The sequence below is a fragment of the Mixophyes fleayi genome, chromosome 8, assembly GCF_038048845.1.
Source record: "Mixophyes fleayi isolate aMixFle1 chromosome 8, aMixFle1.hap1, whole genome shotgun sequence".
Classification (NCBI taxonomy): domain Eukaryota; kingdom Metazoa; phylum Chordata; class Amphibia; order Anura; family Limnodynastidae; genus Mixophyes; species Mixophyes fleayi.
The window spans coordinates 89,388,274-89,409,856 of NC_134409.1; the positions used below are offsets into that span (position 1 = coordinate 89,388,274).

The 21,583-nt window shown below is 43.2% G+C and overlaps 1 protein-coding gene across 3 annotated transcripts in view; it reads left to right on the forward strand.

Moving 5' to 3' along the window:
• SREBF2 (sterol regulatory element binding transcription factor 2) overlaps positions 1-21,583 on the forward strand; it is a 107,407-nt gene that overhangs the window by 75,327 nt on the left and 10,497 nt on the right. For all 3 annotated transcript variants that reach the window (XM_075182859.1, XM_075182858.1, XM_075182860.1), the window contains 6 exons: positions 2,517-2,778; positions 2,877-3,046; positions 6,126-6,297; positions 6,555-6,666; positions 16,321-16,433; positions 16,922-17,051. In XM_075182859.1, the coding sequence (XP_075038960.1) occupies positions 2,517-2,778; positions 2,877-3,046; positions 6,126-6,297; positions 6,555-6,666; positions 16,321-16,433; positions 16,922-17,051 (959 nt within the window). The remainder of the gene's footprint in view (positions 1-2,516; positions 2,779-2,876; positions 3,047-6,125; positions 6,298-6,554; positions 6,667-16,320; positions 16,434-16,921; positions 17,052-21,583) is intronic.

The following is a 21,583-nucleotide window of genomic DNA, read 5'->3' on the forward strand; positions in this document are numbered from 1 at the left end:
TATCATGCTCACAAAAGAGGCTGGCTAGCTTCTAAAGTAATTATTGCTAGGTGGATTACGACTGTTATTCGTCAAGCTTATAGTAAGGCTGGGGAGCCTGTCCCAGATAATCTATGCAAGCACTCTACAGGGTCTGTAAGTGCTTCCTGGGCGGCCCACTATGGTGCTTCCAGAGAACAGCTGTGTAAGGCGGCCACGTGGTAGTCTGTACACACATTCACTAACTTTTACAAGTTTAATGTGTTTACATCCAAGAATGCAAGTTTTAGAAGAAAGGTGTTTCGTGCTATTTCTTTTGAGCGTTCCCTCCCGTAGGGCAGCTTTGGGATGTCCCTAATGTCCTCGGTGTCCCCCAAAATGGGATTTTTATACTTGCGTAAAATCCGTTTCTCCTAGTCCATTGGGGGAGACCGGGCGCCCACCCTTAACGCTCTAGTTTCTCCTACAGTTTGACTTGTAGTCTTGTTGGCAAGAGAATGTTGTTGTTTGTTAATTTTATTCTCTTTTCCTGTTTCTCTCTCTCTCTGCTTTCTGTGGGCTTGGTTAAACATAAACTGAGGCTGGACAAGAGGTGGGGTATAGAGGGGGAGGAGCTAGGGCTTAGTTAAACAGAAGTTTAAAGTGCCAGTTCGCCCTGTCCCTACTCTATACCCCAATGTCCCCGGTGTCCCCCAATGGACGAAGAGAAACGGATTTTACGTAAGTATAGAAATCCCATTTTAGTGTATTAACTGTAGATTACTACTGGGCACATGTTTATTGATAAAGATATGCAGCTGACCATACATGTATATAGTTAAACTACAGGTACACACTACCATTATGGCGTATAAAGGTCTGCAATTGTAACAAACAGGTTGATGATATTGATATGACTTATGTATGCTTATGATAATGAATAATTAAGATTATGATTTGAATGTGAAACCATAAAGACCGTGCATGGACATTTGTGCTCATCCGTTTTAATGATGGAGATTGTAATGGAAAAAGGAGACCTCAATATGGACAAATCAAGTTACATCATCTGAATTAACGCACAACTTCCAATAATGTCAACGATTTCATTGAAGTGGCTCTGTCTCATTATGCAAATGTGGAGGTGGAGACTATATAATACTCTCAAGCAAGACTTCAACACTCATTCCCCCCTGAGGAAGTCACGGTCACGTGACGAAACGCTCTGGGCAGCGATGTTTTTAAATTGTATACCGCTATTTCTATCCTTTCTTCTAATTAGGTTCTATATATATCTATATATAGATATAGAGATATAGATATTTTTATATAGCTACACAACTTGCCTACCTATCATTGTTAAACTATGTACCCCAGTACAGGAGTGTGACACTCATCCAGGGTCTATAGATAAATGTTACTATTTTTTCCCTACATTTTCATCTAGTCATACCTATATTAGCAATTAGCAACCATACTGTTTTGTTAATGTCTGTACATGGATGAAGTACCAGAATTTAGAAATCATAAGCAAGTGGTGGATCTGTATGTTTTTGATATCATTTAAGATTGTGGACTGTCTTTCGATTTGTATCTGTTTTGGCAAATCATTCCTGTACTTGACAGCTGTGTGCGCATTCAATATTCTCTAAGAATGTAGACTTAGTTTCTCTCTTTTGGATGTCATTAGCACTATAAAAGTTTACCTTGATATGACTCAAATTACTGAGAGACTGAAGACCTTCTGGTTCTCTGCGATGCTTATGAGAGTTTGGCATGCGACCAAGCAAACTTTTGCTATGTGGATTATCGCTGTCCTTAGGCAGGCATATATTGGAGCAGGTAAAAAGGTTTCGGAATACGTCAAAGCACATTCCACCAGGTTGGTGAGTGCATCTTGGGTGTCTTTGCACGGAGCCTCTGCATAGCAACTGTGTCTACTGGCCACCAGGTCTTCTGTCCACGCTTTCACGAAATTTCTGTAAGTTCAATGTCTAAAGTCCATGGATGCGAAAAAGTTGGACGGAAGGTCGATCCCTCTTGTAGAGGCAGCTTTGGGAAGTCCTCATGGTTCCAGTGTCCTCCAAAGGATCCAAGAGAAATCCTTTTCTCGGGACACTGGATGTCCACCCAATTTTCTCTCTGATTTTTGTTTTTGGATTAAGTTGTTTGTTGGAGGACATTATAGGGGATATAGGAGCAATGGAGCTGAGACTTCAATAAGATTTTCTGAAAGTGCCCATGCTCCTGCACGCACATCTATACCTCATGGTTCTAGTGTCCCAAAATGGACCTCAAGAAAACCAATATAGCATAAGTACAAAAATCCCTTTTGTCATCGATATGTTTGGCTAAACAACACCACATCATGAATGATGTTTGTTAATTGTAAAATGGTCCTTTCTCCTTGCACATGCACCTTCCTCCAGTGAATTGCCTTTTTGGGGATAATGTTAAGTCAAAACAGGCAGTTTACTTTATATCCTAGATATGACAATTTTGAAAAACTAGAACACTGGAAAGTATCTTTTATAATTGTGTTTTTGTTTTATGCATAGGGAGATTTTGGAGCAGCAGCAATAAACCTTCAGACTTGCCTATGTGTACTGGGTCGCTCACTGCCTGCTTCCCGTTTCGACCTTGCATGCAGTCTGTCTTGGAACATAATACGTTGTAGCCTACAGAAAATCAGTCTTGTACGCTGGCTGTTAAAACGTACCCCTGGCCATTGTAAGAAAGCAGAGTTTCAGGATGAGGCCACAACCAGTGCACGAGATGCTGCTCTTGTTTATCACAAAATGCACCAACTGCATTTAACAGGTAAAAGATCACCTGCTGGATAGCTCTGTCACATGTTTGATTAGCCCTGTTATACATTTGACTTTTTTTTTTTTTTTTTTTTTTTTTTTTACTTTTAGGGAAGCTGCCATCATGTTGGCACTGCTCTGGTCTTAACCTGTCACTGTGTGCTGTAAACCTAGCTGAGTGCGCTGGCAATAAGATCCCACAGAGTTTGTTGTCAGAAATCCACCTAACCACTGCTGTGCAGATGAAGACCACCTTCTCAAAGAGATTCTCCTTCTTGTCTGTAAGTGCCTAATAATTTGCAGTAAAATCCTATTAATTCATGTCTTCTGTATTTATTTTTTTCAAAGCAACATTTACAAACGTAGTTTTTTTTATGTATAATTTAATGTTTTATTTTGTGCTGTTGTGGAAGTATTCATTCACATTTCAAACAAAATAAATGTTTGGCAGGAGATCATAAATGGTAAAACTAGGTACACACTACACGGTTTTCGTCCAATAATCGGCTCAACCAACCGACATAAGACGGCTTGATCAAAAGTCGGGTCAGTGTGTGTAGTGACACGATGGTCGAAAGACTGGCCAAATGGACGATTGTCACCTCATTTGGTTGGTCATACTGTTAAATATTTTCGTTCCAATCTCGTTTTCGTTGTGTAGTGTGTATAAACTTCTGACCGAGACACGACAATCCTCCTATACTTCCTCGACCTGGGGGGCGTGTGTATGTAAATTTTTGATGTCTGTCCCAGTCCCATGTGGTGCGGTATCTGCACATCACAGGCTTGTGTTTTGTATAGATGTATATTGCACCTGTCTGGCTGCAGACCATTACACTTGTATAAAGCATGTGTGTTATTACCCTTTGCGCCTATGTTGGCAGTGCGGCGGTTCGGGGCTCCGCCGCTTCGTTGGTGGGGGGGTGGGAGCAGCGTTGTAAAAAAAGATACTTACAAAATAGCGGCGCCGGCGTCCCTCTTCTCTGCTTTGTTTACACTGACTGCTGGGCGTGACGTCATCAAGTCACGCCCGGCAGTCAGTGAGGAGCAGGGCAGACAGGAAGAAGACAGAACACAGAAGAGAAAAGTAGGAAACAGCTAATACTAATGTAAGTAAAAAAAAAAAAAAAAAAAGGCACAGTGTGAGGAACAACGGTGGGGGTAGAGAGGCACAGTATTAATAAAAAGAGGGGTACAGAGGCACAGTATTAAGAAAAAGAGGGGTACAGAGGCACAGTATTAAGAAAAAGAGGGGTACAGAGAGGCACAGTATTAAGAGAAAGGGGAGAGAGGCACAGTATTAAGAGAAAGGGGAGAGAGGCACAGTATTAAGAGAAAGGGGAGAGAGGCACAGTATTAAGAGAAAGGGGAGAGAGGCACAGTATTAAGAAAAAGGGGAGAGAGGCACAGTATTAATAAAAAGGGGAGAGAGAGGCACAGTATTAATAAAAAGGGGAGAGAGAGGCACACTATTAAGAAAAAGGGGGGAGAGAGAGGCACACTATTAAGAAAAAGGGGGGAGAGAGAGGCACAGCATGAGGAAAAAAGGGGAGAGAGTCACACACCATGAGAAAAAAGGGGGGGGGAGAGAGGCACACCATGAGGAAAAAGGGGGAGAGAGAGAGGCACAGTATGAGGGAAAAAAGGGGGGGCAGCAGAAAGGCACAGAGTGATGGAGAGCGGTGGCAGCATGGCACAGTGATGGAGTGGGGCGGCAGGATGGCACAGTGATGAAAGCGTTTAAGATGTGGTGGTTTGGGGGCTACTGAATGTGGGGGACAATGAGGTCTCTTTATTAAATGTGCCTATGAATTATTTAATGTCGGTGATGGTTGCGGTAAATAGGTATATTTCTGAAATGTAAATACTATTAATTTATTGCTGGGGTTGTTTGTAGGGAGGGAAATAGTATTCACATTTAATAAATAAACCTATTATTTTAATATTGGTGCTGGAGGAAGGCCTAATTGTTAATCGTGTGTGCTATTGATTTAACGCTGGTGCTGGCTGTAATTTTCTAGAAGTACCCATTTTTTTTCCAAATAGGAGCCCCCAACATTCCAGGTTCCTGCCAAGCCGCAGCTAAGGAAACCTGCAGCCATAGTTTGTGAAAGTGAGAAGAACAGGTAGGAGAGAGCAGGAGAGTGTGAGAAATGTTGTGATTCTAGTGGGACAATCCCATTTTTGGTGACACAGCAATGCAAGTTTTTTTTCTGTAAGAGGGTTTCCTGGGCACGCCAAGTGATTCATAGCCATGCCCCCAATTGTACGACCACACCCACATGTGTGTGTGGTCGTACAATTGTGGTTGTGGGCGTACAAATTTTTGGTGGCGCAAAAAAAAAAATTGTTTTTTTTAGCAGCTCCAAAATATGTTGGTGCTGCAAATCTTTGGTTCATTCTCAGCTTTAAGGGGGGCCCCATGAAGTTGATGTACCGGGGCCCTGATGTCCTCTTGGCAGCCCTGGGTGTTAACTATAGTGAAAGCTCTGCCCCTTTAGGCTAATTTCTTTGGTATATCGTTACATGCCCGCAAATGATGCATCACTGTGTACGAAATTAAAATTATTGTTCTGGCTCGAAAAAATAGTCTAAAACAAGGCTAGTGTGTATGCAGTCCATGGACTGAGCGATTGGAACATCGATCGCATATAAAATCGATCGGCATAAAAAGTTGGTGGAAAATTCTGTAGTGTGTACCCAGCTTAACTAAGCAAAAAGATCAATACTTTTAACCCAATCACCGTTTGACACTTGGCAAGGTGATGTCGAATATCTCAGTATTTTTGTTTCATTGTTCTCTGTTCTACTGTAATTTGGCTTAATCCATATAATCAAATGGTCATTGCTGCTTTGTCATAAATGTGTTGCCTTAAACATAAACGGTCTAAATTGAAGCCGCAAATATCGCGCACATTTGTGGTGTACTGACTAAATCAATTTAAAGAGCATATGTAGCCTATACAAAATGGATGCAGCATTTATGTGAGCTGAACCAATTATAATGAGAACAAGAATGATATGTATTATTTATCTAACTATTCACATCTCATGGATATTTATTCACTGGCAGTAGCAGAATTTTACTGATGGCATAAAACCTTACACTACTGATGTTCTAATATTCCTGTTCAGCAAAATGCTGGTGATCATATTTGTTAATGTTGTTGGTTTTGATTTTAAATATTTAAAGGAGATGGAGATGATTTATTTGAGCAGCTTTGAATAATAACATTCTGCATTCAGGTGAATTCTGGCTTTACTTTTTAGAACAACCAAAGATGCTGTGCAGTTAGTCATGGCCATAATGCTGAATACTCAATTTTTTTTATATTGTTTCCTGTGGTTTCTTCTATTTAGGCATATTTCCTTGGATGTGCACAAAGCACGAGCTCTGCCAATGACACAGATTCTTTACCAGAATTCTTACGGTGGCTTTCACACCCACTTGGAAAAAACTTCTTCATCAACTCTAATTGGACAGTGAAGAGTGCAGCAAAAGATTCTTTGTATAGCTCTACTAGAAATCCAGGTATGAGATGAAGGTGCCACAGTTTTCAAGCCATGACTTTGTAGTTTAAAAGTCCATTGCTAAGTAATGCTGATAGTATTTAAAACTCATAAACAGCAAAATAGCCGAGTGGCATTATGATTGTGGAATATGTTTTGTTCTTGCAGTACAGCAAATCAAATGATACCCTGTATATTATTTTGAAACTAAATCCTCATAATTACTGTGCACTCACCCATAGCAACATATTCATCACTTAATTCTTCTCTCAAATGCAGCTGACCCCATTGCTCAGATCCATCGAGCATTTTGTGAATCCTTGCTGGAGAAAGCATTGTACTCTCTTGCAAAGCCAGAAACTAGTAAAATGACGCTGGAAGAAGAAAGCTGGTATGAGCCATTTGCAGAATTCTTTTTAAATGTTTAAAATTAATGTGAATAAATTAGAAAAAAATATATATATATTTTTTTTTTTACTTGCATACCTATTCTGATTCCATTAGGAGACATTACAACCTTGGGGTGTAGCACATCATCCAGGAGTTAATTTGAAATGTGCACAAATTCTGACCAAGCCCCACAGCAGTGGAGAATATATTCAGGTTGCACATTCATCACTACCAGCACAAACAAAAAACCTGAAACCTTTTCTAGCTGAAACAGTCTTTCTAGCCTTAATCATGGTCTGAACCATGCTGTCACAAAGATCTTTAGCCTTAGAAGTCATGACTTGAAATGCCATGTTAAAACTGTATTTGACTTAACAGGTCTGTCTTAGAGGCAGATGCCATGATGGAACTGCTGCTATCCTGATGTCCCTATGTACTGCAACCTTCTTGACCATACACCTTCTCTTTTTACCTTCTTTAGAACCCTTGGTAGCATCGCTATCGGAGGAAAATTAAATTATTTGTAAAGTCAATGGTACCGTCATGACGTCTAGCAGAAACAACTTTGCTCTACATTGTAGTTCAAAAGAAAACTATGATATCGACATCTGGTTGATCCAATTTGTCCATGATCTGGGTGTAGGGTGTGTGTCTGCTGAAAATGTCTTCCCTGTTTTCCATCCCTGGAATGCACACTGTTGAAATTGCTGGGATATTTTTTTTTCTGCCCAGTACACATTATCCTGATGGTATCCTTCATTGCATTGGAGCTCTTGGTGCCTACCTGATGATTAATGTATGCCATTGCTGTGGCGTTTTCCATCTGAATTTTAAACGCTTGTCCTTTGATTAGAGCATTTGGTATGGCTCTTAGTTCTAATAAATTGATGGCGTTACTCTTGAGATGACAATGCTGAAGATAAACAGCTTCCTTTCCCTTCCCTTCCCCGTTCATTGTCATGATTGTCCAGACCCAAGTGAGGAAAGGACGTACCCTGTTCAGGTTTTGCATTTGAAGGCACCAAACGAGTGACTGATGCACCCTTGGAAGACAGCCTGATGAACTGACCGGACAATTGATGGTCTGAATTGTTCCATTTCGATATGAGGTCAATCTGGAATGGCCTTGAGTAAAATCATGCAAATTTCACTACCTAAAATGTCGAGACCATCTTCTCCAAGGGTGTCATGTATAACAGAATCAGTGTCAGTCTGAGACACAATAGAGACTTTATTAGACACTGTAGTGACAGAATCTAGTTTTCTGGTAAGATTACCTTCTGGTGTGAAAGAGCAATCTTGGCAATATAATTTGCTGGGCAGGTATCAAGTTGGATTTCTGTTAGTTGATTATCCACCCATGGTGATCTAGGGTCTGGGCCTGGAGTAAAGCCAAATATCCTGCCTTAATTAACAGGCCATCCAAGTTACCGTTTTCACTGCTTTGGATCTCAGAAGAGTGTTCTTCATGAATTCTTTGTTAGGCCAAAATCTAGATCCCAAAAATGATAATGAGAAGACTGGACAGTGAATCGGAGATGGCTTTGATGCAGACCATAAACTCTTCATGCTCCATGCTCTTTATGATCGATCTCAGAGACTCTCTATCTGCTGCTGGCTGTTTAGGGATTTCAGATTCAAAATGGATGGAAAAGTTTCGATTTGTATCTGGACCAAGAAAAGATTGGAATAAAACACCAACCCCCTCTACTCTTCCAGAACTAGGATGACCACATGACTAAAGACTGTTTGAAGAAGACTGCCCCCCAGCACAGTCATGCTGACTGTTTATCTGATGGTTTAGAAGCTGGTTGCTTGGTAGAGCATGCCTATTGCTCTCTTTGTTGTTCTCCATGTGGAGTGGAATATTGTCCTCTAGAAATTGGACACCTGGCTTTTTTTTGAGAAGTGAAAGGACCAAAATCTAGGACCTCTAGACCTGGGAATATCAACAAGGAAGAAAGAGCTTTTCTCTTTCCTACCACTGGGGGACACTGCGACACATTGGGGTATAGTAGTGGGTATGGGAGTTCAGGCACTAAAACTTTATGCTTTTTACTCCCCTCCTCTACTATATCCCTCCTCTCCTGGAAAACTCGTTTTTTTTTTAGTGCCTTAGGAGTCGGGTCATTGGCCTATACCCTGTTTAGTTAGATTTTTACAGGTTTGTGTTTTATTTTTTCTTATCAAGGTGCCTGCAGGGATTGATCCCAGGACCCAGAGGGAGTGAACAGTCCTGGACTTCCTTCAATATATCTATCTCTCTCGGGGCACTGTATAATTAGGTCGCGCGAGGGAGATAATGGATCCATCTCTTCCCGCCGACGGACTGGCCGGCAAGCAACCCTTCACCTGCTTCAATTTGCGGTGGGCCCGGACCATTTTCAGTTCAGGGCCCTTCCCTTTGGCCTGGCGTCAGCTCCTCGAGTATTCACCAAGATCATGGCGAGCATGCTAAGACAGAAGAGAATCACTGTAGTTCCCTATCTAGACGTTCTCCTGCTGAAGGCTCCGTCAGCGGAAATATTGTCTTGTTAGGTGCAGACCACGATGGAGTTTTTAGAAGCCCATGGGTGGATCCTAAATGTTCCAAAATCCTCCCTCGTCCCAGCTGAGCTCATGCGCTTTCTGGGGTTACTGTTCGACACAGAGTGTCACAGAGAGTCTTTCTACCTCGGGACAAGATCAGCGCCCTCCAGCGCAAAACCAGGAATCTGTTGGCTCGTCCTCAGGTGTCCATGCTCAGCTGCATGAAGCTGCAGGGGACTATGGTGTCAGTGTACGAGGCGGTCCCATTCGCTCAGTTCCATTCCCGTGCTCTCCAGCAGGAGATCCTTCGGAAGTTGTCGGGGTCTCACGATCAGCTAGACAGGCAGATCATCTGACAGTGGCGAGACCGACTCGTCTTTCTCTGACATGGTGGTTGTCCACGAAAAATCTGGACAAAGGTCAGTCCTTCCAATCCGGCCTCTGGACCATAGTTACCACAGAAGTCTGTTAGGCTGAGGGGAAGTCATGGGATCCTTAAGGTTTCAAGGTCTCTGGTCTCCCCAGGAAGCTGTTCTGCCAATCAATGTATTGGAGCTCAGGGCAGTTCTCAGGACCTTGATGGAGGCCCAGGGCAGTTCTCAGGACCGTGATGGAGGCTCAGGGGTTCCTTGTAGGGAAGCCTCTTCAGATTCAATCGGACAATGCCACAGTCGTGGCATACATAAACCATCAAGGAGGAACTCGCAGCGTGAGGGCCATGCAGGAAACAACCAGGATCATGTTATGGGCAGAGAGCCATGTTCCTCGGATTTCGGCTGTATACATTCCAGGCGTAGAAAATTGGGAAGCCGATTTTCTCAGCAGACAAAAAGTTCATCCAGGCGAATGGTCCCTGTGCAAGGAAACCTTTGCTCTCCTGGTTCAACGCTGGGGAATGCCGGAAATAGACCTCATGGCTTCCAGGCTGAATCATCAGGTTACCCTATACTGCGCCAGATCCCGCGACCCTCTGGCTCACACCTCCGACGCCATGGCCATTCCATGGCGGTTCAGACTCTTGTATCTGTTTCCACCAATTCCATTGCTGTCGCGGGTTCTGAAGAAACTAAAGATAGAGCGGGTTCCCTCCATCTTAGTAGCTCCTCATTGGCCACGCAGGGCGTGGTACTCGGACATTCTAAAAATGTCCACGGGTCCGCCGTTTCGTCTGCCCTTGCGTCCAGACCTTCTGGTTCAGGGCCCACTTCTTTGCCACGATTTAAATTGGCTAGCTTTGACGGCGTGGCGATTTGAATCTTTAGTCCTTAAGGCAAAAAGGTTTTCGTCTCGGGTCATTAACACTATGATCAGAGCTAGAAAATCATCTTCCTCCGCCATATATCAGAGTCTGGAAAAGATACATTCTCTGTTGCGAGTTGCGGGGAGTCCATACTTCCAGATTTAGACTGCCCAGGTTGTTGGACTTGCAGGGGGGTCTTGATAGAAGACTCCATTTGGGTTCGCTTAAAGTACAGGTGTCGGCGCTCTCAATTTATTTTCAGAGAAAACTGGCGTCTCTCAGCAAGATCCAGACCTTCTTGCAGGGGCTTCTTCATAGTCAACCACCGTTTACTCATCCGGTGGAATCCTGGGACCTAAATTTGGTGCTCAGGGCTCTTTTCCTTCCGCCATTTGAGCCTCTTCAGACGGCAGAGTTACACCATCTAACTTGGAAGACGGTTTTTCTCTTAGCTATTTCATCTGCTAGGAGAGTGTCGGAGCTGGCAGCTCTTTGTTGTTGTTCTCCCTTCCTGGTGTTTCACGAGGACAGTGCGTCTCTAGGTTCCATTTGAATCAGGAGATTGTAGTTCCGATGTTCCAGCCTGGTTCGCCTTCCCCGTCCTTGGATTATGACTTACAGTTGCTGGATGTAGTGCGGGCTCTCCGGTATTCTGTAGACCGTACAGCTTCGGTTCGCAAGACAAAGGATCTTTTTGTCTTGTATAATGCAAATTAGGGTGCTTGAAAACAGAGTGACTAGCGGTCTCTCTAAACAGCTGTCACTCGTGGGGCCTCACCGATAACCGGCGCTGTCTTTAGGCATGAAGGGCCGGTTATCGAAATGAAAAGAATGCCGGCGGCCATTTTGAAAAACATAGCTGCGGAGGAGAGGAAACGGAAGGAGGCCATACCAAGATCCCCCCTCATACATAGGTGGGGGCATCGGGGTGTAAATCCGCTGCGGAGACCTCAATTGAGGTCTTCACTACTCTGCCATATACTATTTGTTTTCTTCTCCTCCCCGCTAATGGGGCAGGAAAAGCACTTCAGAGAGACAGCATTATCAGAGGGGGAGGGGGGGGGGAGCTATGATATAGAGCTATGATATAGAGCTATGATATAGAGCTCCCCTGCTCTCCATGGAAAGTTGGATTAGCCCAGCCTTTTTGGCGCCAAATATAAGTCCGGGAAAGGACACAGATCAGAGAGGGAGCAGACACCAGGCACTGCTGTTGGACTTCTCCCCTGTTTGGGCTAAGTATCTGATTTATTTAAACATATATTATTGTATTGCTGACTGCAAAGTGGGCTAGTGGAAATTGTATTATAGTTCTCCCACTTGCAAAGTTATTTTATTTTTGGTTTAATAATTTACAAGTATAACTTTTATGCCTGTTCTTTTTTCTTTTTCATATTGTTTTCTATGCTGTCTCTCGCTCTCTAACAGCTAAATTTAAGTCTGTATGTTTGGTGTGCCTTCCTTTGTAAAATGACAGATAAAGGAAAGGGCCCTAAAGTAAAGTGTTTCACTTGTTCAATATGTAATGCAAAATTACCTAGTGGGCAGAGGGACCCGTTGGCCCTATGTTCTGTCTGCGATGCAGGGGGTCCCCTACGCAATCCCAGCTTGTTGCAGCCCCACTGACGAAGGAACCAGCCTGGGTGGACTCCCTGACACAGTCGGTTTCCTCTTTAGCACAGATGGTGTCACAGTCCAATCAGCTGATGTCTTCTGTGGCAGCCGCGGTGGCTAATAGTGCTAGTACGCCTTTGGGACTTCCTGCTGCCACAGGTTCTTTTGAAGAGTCTATGCCAGGACCTTCCTCATTGCTTACAGACCAGGCCCCTGTTCCCACAGAGCCGGCAAGGTCCGCAGCTTTTATTAAGAGTTTGGATAAACTAAACCAGTTACTTGAATCCCCAAACATCCCGCCTGCTAAGAGGAAGAGGCCTAGACCCACTAATATCCTTATGGTCCTTTCAGACCCAAAGGGGGTTTCTGAGGAGGAGGGGGAAGTATATTCTGATCCTGACCAGGGGCAACCTTTAATGCAGGAAGAAGACCCTAAAAGCCATTTTGTTAATGATTTGGTTTTAGCGGTAAGAGAGGCGTTGGACCTCCCTGAACCGGAGGATCCTACTCCTAGAGACAGAAGTCTCTTTAAGAAGGCCAAAAGGAAGGCTATTCGTTTTCCCACTTCGGTAGAACTCAGACATATTGCAGAGGGAGCCTGGAAACAGCCTGATAGAAGGTTCTCTGTTCCCAGAAAGTTCTCCTCCCTGTATCCATTACAGGAGGAAGATGTGGCCCGCTGGGAGAGTATTCCTAAGGTAGATATTCCAGTAGCCCGTTTGGCCAGACACACTTTACTACCAGTCCCAGGTTCGGCAACTCTGCAGGATGTCAATGATCGCAGGGTGGAATCGCAGCTAAAATCTATATTTGTGGCTGCGGGTTCTTCCTTTAGACCCACATTTGCTTCAGCTTGGGTTGCTAGAGCCATGGAAACATGGGCAGACCACCTGGCAGAGGCCTTACAGGACTCGGAGTTACTTCCCCTGGCTTTGCATCTGAAAGAGGCATCGGGGTACCTTTATGAGGCGCTCAGAGCTCAGCGTCTGTGTCCTCCTCTATTCAGGCTGCATCCATTTCAGCAAGAAGAACGTTATGGCTGAAATCCTGGGAAGGAGATTTGGAATCAAAGAAGTCCGTTGAATCCATTCCTTTTTCAGCAGCAGGTTTGTTAGGGCCGGAATTGGATACTATGATTTCCCAGGCAACAGGGGGCAAAAGCACTTCTTTGCCGGTATTCTCAGGTAGGGGCAGGACTTCTCGGGTCAGCTCCTTTCGTCAGCCCTTTAGAGGGAACTCCTGGCCTAGAGGACAGCCAAATGTTCGAGGCTCCTCAGTCAGGGGTAGATACTCGTTTGCGGCTAGGCGCCAGACCTCTAGGGCACAGGAGAAGCCTGCGTCCTGAAGACCACGCTACTCTGCCAGAGGTGGCGCCGTGGGGGGAAACGTCTGTCTCTGTACGGGAACAGTGGGCAGCGTCCTCCCAAGGCACTTGGATTGGGGTTATTCTAGCAGGGGGGTACATGTTAGACCTGCTGGGTCCGGTACCACATTGTTTTTTTGTTACACCTCTACCCTGAGGGCGATCAGGAAGTCAGGCAATACAAGTCTGTGTCGCCTCTCTTCTTTTACAAAGAGTCATTTGCAGCCTAAGATTCACAGTGCGGTCCTCCCATTACCAGAGAGGTTGGGGGACGGTAATCTTGCTCCTCCGGCTCCAGGGACCTTGGTCGGTCCAGGAATCGGCCTTACCAATAAATGTGTTACAGTTGTAGGCAATTCCTTTAGCCCTTCGGTGGGCCCAGTCCCTCCTTTAGGGCCACCCTGTCAGAATTCAGTCCGACAATGCCACGGCTGTGGCATATGTCAACAGACAGGGAGGAACCAGGAGTGTAGCTGCAATGAAAATTGCAACTCAAATCTTGATTTGGGCAGAACTATATGTTCCAGCAATATCGGCAGTATTCATTCCAGGAATAAGAAATTGGGAGGCCGACTACTTAAGTCGAAATCAAATGATGCCGGGGCAGTGGTCACTCCATCCGGATGTATTTCGGTCTCTAGTTCAGAGGTGTGGTCTTCCGGATATAGATCTGATGACCTCCAGACACAACAAGAAGGTTCACAGGTTTTTAGCAAGGGCAAGAGATCCCTTAGTGGTGGCAGTGAACGGAATGACGATGTCATGGGAGCTCAGGTTGGGATACCTGGTTCCTCCGATTCCCATGCTTCCTCGCATGCTCAGACGAGTAAGGCAAGGGGGTCTTCCGATAAGATAAGGATTTTGTCTTCCGCCACGAAACGACCTCCTTCTTCAAGTTCCCTTCAGTCACCAGTATTTTCCTCAGCTCAGTTTAATGGCATGGAGGTTGAAGCCAGCCTCTGGAGGGCTAGGGGTTTTTCCTCTAGTGTAGATAACACTATGATGCAAGCTCAAAAACCAGTTTCGGCTCGCATCTATCAGCGTATTTGGAGAATCTATATCAGATGATGTGAAAATACGTCATATCACCCGTCTTCCTTCCGTCTCCCTCACTTATTGGCTTTTCTTCAGCATGGGCTGGAAACAGGTCTTCGTTTAGGTTCCCTAAAGGTTCAGGTATCGCCACTGTCAGTCTTTTTTCATCAGAAATTAGCGGATTTGCCAGATATCAAGACTTTTCTTCAGGGAGTCTTACATATTCAACCTCCCTATGTTCCACCTACAGCACCATGGGATCTTAACCTGGTACTGGGCATGTTTAAAGGGCCTCCCTTTGAACCTTTACCTGAGGCAGATTTTAGGTGTTGGACCTGGAAGGTTGTTTTTCTTTTAGCAATTGCATCGGCACGTAGGATATCGGAATTGGGAGCTCTGTCTTGCCGGGAGCCATATCTGGTTTTTCATGAGGACAGAGCGGTTCTGAGAACACTCCCCTCCTTTGTTCCAAAAGTGGTGTCCTCTTTCCATTTGAACCAGGAAATAGTAGTTCCGGTTTTTTCATCTTCTCACTCTGATCGGCAGTCTATGAAAAAGTTAGATGTGGTCAGGGCTCTCCGTATTTATGTCAAAAGAACATCTCCTATTAGACGAACCGATTCTCTGTTTGTCCTATATGATTCTAACAAGAGGCTGGCCAGCCTCTAAACAGTCCATTGCAAGATGGATTACGGTAACTATTAGGCAGACTTGCATTACAGTTAACCTGCCTGTGCCGGAGAGACTTACGGCCCATTTCACCAGATCGGTAGTGGCGTCATGGGCAGCAAGAAATGGGGCTTCTGCTGACCAGCTTTGCAGGGCAGCCACCTGGTCTTCTGTCCACACATTTACCAAATTCTATCAATTTAATGTATTCGCATCCGCAGATGCAGATTTCGCTCGTAGTGCTCTACGAGCGGAGCTTTCAGAGCGGTCCCACCCTTAGGGGGCTGCTTTAGAACGTCCCCATGGAAAGCAGTGTCCCCCAGACTGGATGAAAGAGAAAAGAGGATTTATATACTTACATTAAATCCGTTTCTCTGATTCCGTCTGGGGGACACTGCGATCCCTCCCTTCTGCCTTTCTTCTATATGCTCTTGTTTGATTGACCTTTCTCCTTGGGGCTTTTTGAATTAACTGAAGAGGAAGAGGGGGGGTATGTAGAGGGGAGGGGTCTGTCAGCAATGCTAGAAATTAACTAGCTAGGTGCCAACTCCCGTGCTCCCCTCCACAACCCATGGTAAGCAGTGTCCCCCAGACGGAAAAGAGAAACGGATTTAACGTAAGTATATAAATCCTCTATTCTCTTGCTCCACTGGGGGACACTGCGCTTCCTCCCTTGCTCTGTAAATAGCTTATGTGAATGTTTATGCCTCTATTCTTTGCCCTTTTAGGGCTTCTTGTTATAGTACACTTGGTTAGTCAAAACTGAGTTCTCCAGGAGAGGAGGGGCATAGTAGAGGAGGGGAGTAAAAACCATAAAGTTTTAGTGCCTGAACTCCCATACCCACTACTATACCCCAATGTGTCGCAGTGTCCCCCAGTGGAGCAAGAGAAATTGATTTTACGGTGAGTAAAAAATCTTTTTATTTGTTTCAAGGTCAAGTCACAAGCTGCCAGAAGGGGCACTGGTGCAGAAGCACCCTTCTCATGGAATGGGATATAGAAGGGGAGAAATCTTCAGAATTTGTGTAGATTCAAATTATAAGTGCCTAACTTCTAGGTGTGGCTCTATACTCCCAAGGTTGCAGTGTCTCCCAAATGGATAAAAGATGAAGCAAAATTAATGTAGTACGTACTTTATCAATAATCTTCAATTTTGTATTCTAAGTATCTTAAGTTTTTAAGCAATATGTTATCTTCTTTTGCAGTGAATTTACCAAAGCCCAAGAGTACTTGAAGCTTCTGACTATATTTGCAGATTCAGTAGGCGGGGTCACCTCCCTCCCTCTTGGAGGTTCTTCTTGCATGTTGTCCTCTGCCAGTAAGTAACAGTGTCTGCATCCATCTAGGTGACATCTTGTTCACTTTGTTCATTCTCTGCCTTCTTTTTTTTTTTTTCTTGATTTATATTTGAATCACATTTAATAAGATTCAGATAAAGTACAGAGGATTGCATTTATTATACATCATTTAATGACATGTGTCTGTACAAATTTAGCTGTCATTTCTTGTTCTGTGATCCTGACCACATCTCCGAATTCTCTTGTGTTGAGAAATTACACTTCATTATGATTGATGTGAGAGCTTTGGGAGGAGATAAGGGTTATAGTACCAAGGCAAATGCAAGGGCATTTTATAGCAAAGTCAATTTGCAGACCTAGTATGTAGCAACTTTTTAACAGCTAACACAATATTAGATTCATTTTATTATTTTAATTGCACCATTACAAAGAAAAAATACAAATTAGGTTTGGCAGACGTTTTCAAAGGATCATTATAAAGCTATGTTACAATGACTCTACCCTACAGGTACAGATCCTATCTGTCGATGGTGGTACTCTGTCTCCTCAATGGCAATTGGCTGGCTGCAAGGTGATGATTCTGTTGTGAAGTTTCATTATTTGGATGTAGAAAGGATACCCAAACTCCTAGAAGCTGAGTAAGTTATTTATTTATTTTTATTATTTTTTTTAAACTCTTTATTTTTGTCAACATGGGTTCCAAAACAGTACATGTAAGGAATACCGAGTTATATTAAGTAGGATGAATCAATGTGAAAAGAAACAGACACAAAATCAGTTTAGTACAACAGGTAGTAAATGTACTATTAGTTGATTTTGCAAATAAGGTCAACGACAAGAAGCTGAGTAAGTATTTTAAGTGTCTACTTTTTAATTAACCTACTTTGGTTGCTTACTCTGGATTAATTTCAAATATAAGTGCAGGATCGCAGGAGATCCAAAATAGGTTGAACTTGATGGACTGGTGTCTTTTTTCAACCTCATCAACTATGTTACTATGTTACTTCTGAAATGCACACCTTCATATACCTATATGTTGTAGTGTTTAAGATTTCCCTTCACTGGAACTAAGGGGCCCAGACCAAACCATGAAATACACCCCTTATCCATTATTTCTCCTCCACTAAATGATACAGTTGACAGTACACATTCAGGCATTCACCAATCCCAGATTTGTCCATCAGATTGCCAAATTGTGATATGTGACTCGTCAATCTAGAGAATGTCAATGTATTTTACACTATTCCAGTCGACATTGAACATTACACGTGGTGTTATGAAGCTTGTGTGCGCCTGCTTAGCCATAGAAAACCCATTCCCTGAAGCTCCCGATGAATGTTTTTTGTACTGATGCATCTAGAAGTGTGTTGCAGCCAAGGACAAACAAGTTTTACCTGCTTCAGCTCTCTGTGGTACTGTTCTGTGTGCTTATGGTGGTTTTATCATTTCATGACTGAGCTAAACTGCTCCTAGACCTTTCCACTTCACAATAACAGAACTTAGTTGACCATGGCAGCTCTAGCAGGAAAGAAGTTTAACAATGTGATTTGTTGGAAAGGTGGCATCCTATGACAGTGCCACATTGGAAGTCAGTAAGCACTTCAGTACCACTAATTTTACTGCTTATGTCTGACTATGGAGATTACATTGCTGTGTGCTGAATTTTATTCACCTGTTTGCAATGGGTGTGACTGAAATGGCCAAACACTAATTAAAAGGGATGTCCACATACTTTTGGCCATGTAGTGCATGTGTATTAATGTAAAAATTCTTGAATTTTGTCTCTATCACTTTAATCATTGTTTGATCTCAACAAGGTAGGTGCAATTCATTTTAGACTTTCACAGTTAATGTTTTTTATTATTATTTGAAGGGATTCTTATCTCATAAATGTTCTTTTATTCTGTTTTTGGTAGTGCTGTTTATTGCAAATACCCTGTTTTTTGTTTTTGTTGTAAATTTATAAATGTGTATTTAAGATAACATTTTCTTTTAAAAAGACAGTCTTTGTGTATGCAAAGCTCTGAGCAATAAATCCAGACATATCCGTGACCTGACCTTTATTGACACCACATGCCGTCCTTGCACAACCTTCATTCAGCTTCACAGGTGCTACGATCAGAGCCAAGCAGAGTTCATAGCAAACAGCCTGTAATAATCATCAATGTCTGAGCAGGCAACATGCTGTAAGTTATGTTTCCTGCTAACACTGACCACTTGTGTAGATCCTACTAATTTACAGTACATTTTTTTGGTGTCAGGCACCACTAATAGAAATCTACAACATCATGGGGTGGGAATAAAGTGTTTTTTGTGATTTATACTATATGTGGTTTTGTCGCTATTTTAATTTATCCTCCTATTGATTGTGTTCTGTAACTATCCACTCTACTCCCACTTCCAAAGACACTTCTGCTTGGGTACTGCAGTGACTTATTTTTAAAAATGTCAAATCTACCTAGTGGCTTTTTTGGGTGGATGCCTTTACCCACTTTGTAAGGCTGAGGCTTGTCCCCAATTTATGCCCACAAGTGGTAGTGCCAACCTGGTAGAACCTGCCTGGACTCAATCATTAGCCAAGTCCATTGCTGTTTATTCAGCTAAATAATCACCCCAGGGTGCTGAGTGTGGATAATTTTCCCTCAGTCTCCATTCTTAATTTACCTACTTCTGAACCAGGATATGCAGGGAGCTTTTCACAGGGTTCACTCCCTATTACCTTAGCAAAACTTTGGGAAACAGTCAACTCTAACTGCTCAGTGCTTCGTGAAGGTTTCTTCATCTTCAGAGAACAGTTTTGAATCCTTCTCTTATGCTAGATCAGGCACTATAGCTCTGCTTTGATCCAGTCATTGGAGCATTCTGATCCTGACCTTTCTTCTCTGGAGGAAGATGAGATGCTGGAAGAATCCTACATAGAGGAATCTTTGGTTTTTGATGAGAGCGTCTCTAGATGACAAGGGATTGATAACCTAGTGAGCTCTGTTTGTCACACCCTCAATATTCAGGACACAAAGCACCTTGTGTCTCCTGAAGTGTCCTTATTTAGATATAAGAAATAATAATCATATTTTCCATCTTCCCCTATATTAAATGAGCTGTTGGACGAAGTGTGGGCCCAACAGAGATTTAAGGTCTCAAGCAGACTCCTAGGAGCTGATTCAATTGTTCTAAAGAACAATGCGGCCACGGGATTTGACAGAAAATTTCCACTGATTTTTTTCTTTTCTTTGTGACTCCTAGAGCTGCAAGCAAAAATCAGCAGAGAAATTACCGTAGTAACGGTAATAATACTCAGCCACGTTCTTCAGAACTAATTGAATCTGCACCCTAGCCTTTTACGCTTTTTTTTTTTCTCCCCGGACAAGATAGGGAATAAATAAGTCCCAGTCAAAAGTGGATGTCCATATTGCAAGGTTACCCAAACACCACTACCATCCCTATTCTAAATGCTGCCTCACTCAGAGGGAAAATGTGAAGCCATCTTGAAATCTGTTTGTGGCTGCTGGACATCCCTTAGACCAATTCTGGGTTTGGCCTGCTTTAATGAAGTTGTTGTTAACTGATCACAACTGCTTTCTGAGGGCCTATACTCTGCCAGACCAAGGTCAGAACTTTTGACTTTGGCATCTAAGTATTAAGTTGATAAGGCCAGTATTTCGGCCTCAGTTGTAGCAACCCAAAGACTCACTGGCTCAATGCATGGGTGGCTGACCCAGAATCTAAGAGAACTCTCTGGAGTCTCTGCCTTTTGCAGGCAGTGTCCTCTAGTCCAGAGCTGGACAAAATTGGCAATCCATCCACTGGGAGAAGGATTTCCATATTCCCTAATTTAATGCTCCTTAATCAAAAGGTCCTGAGTTTTGGTCTTTCTGTAGACCCAGAGGGTCTTGTTTTAGGAGCCAATTCTACTTTACATCTGGAGGACAGCAAAAGAGAAGACCAAGCTTGATCGGCTAAAAGACCAACTGTTAAACCTTCTGCCAAACAATCAGCATGATGGTCACTCTGCCTACTCAGTTCCTCCTGCAGTGGGATCCCACCCTCTTCTCTTCAGGTGTCAGCAGCTCAGTTCCACTTCAGATACCAGGGTGAAATTAATCATAGATCATTCTACACAGTAGATCTTCTGAAGCTAATGTTTTTCACTACAAATCTTCCTGTAGACAGGACAAATAAACAGGCACTTCTATCCAGCCATCAAATGTTTAGCCACCTGTGGGGTGGTCATTCCTGTCCCAGAATAACAGAAAAGGTTAAGATTCTATTCAAACCTTCTTAGTCCAGGAACTGGACCATTCTTCCCAACCAATTTTGAGCCTGAAAGACCTGAGCCGCTGTCTGCGAGTTGACAGGTGTAAGATGGTTGCCAAAGCTGCCAATCAATGTTCTGGAGCTTAGTGATCTTAAATGATCTTGTTAAAGATCAGTCTTTTCTAAGAGGATAGCTGATAAAGATTTAATCTAACAATGCCACAGCAGGTCACATACCAGGGAGGCACCAGGAACTCGCTGGCGATGAAGGTAGTCAAATAGTCAAAGGGATCGTGTGCTGGGTGGATCTAAATGTCCCAGCCACGTTGGCAGTATTAATTCCAGGAGTTGAGAGCTAGGAAGCAGACTTTCTCAGCAGGAATTCTCTATAATTGCCCCTTCATTTACTGATATTCCTAGAAACAGCAGAGAAATGGGGTTAATCAGTTGTCAACATGATGGCATCTCGGTTGAACCACTGAATAGACTGCTGTTTTTCACGGACAAGAGGCTCAAAAGTGTTTCTAGTAGATGCGTTGTTAGCTCCTTGAAATTTCCTACCTATTGATCTATTCCCTCTGGTAGCAATGCTATCAGAGGGAATAGCCATGATCCTAAAGGCTAAAGGTGTCCCAGATAACATGGTAGAAACCATGCTGAAAGATAGAAAAGCATTATTGGCGAAGAGCTTAATATAAAGTATAAAAAACTTACCATAACATAAAGAAATTCTACGTGCAAATAAAAGGAATTCTCGACCTCTTTACATTTTCCAAGCTGCTTTATTTCTTACAGGAAAGCGTGGATAGCCGTTTAATAGATCACACCAAAAAATAACAGATCTCAGACCCACAATATCACTTACTAGTATATTGTCAGAGTATAATTCTTTTGTAATTCTTATAAAGATTGCGTA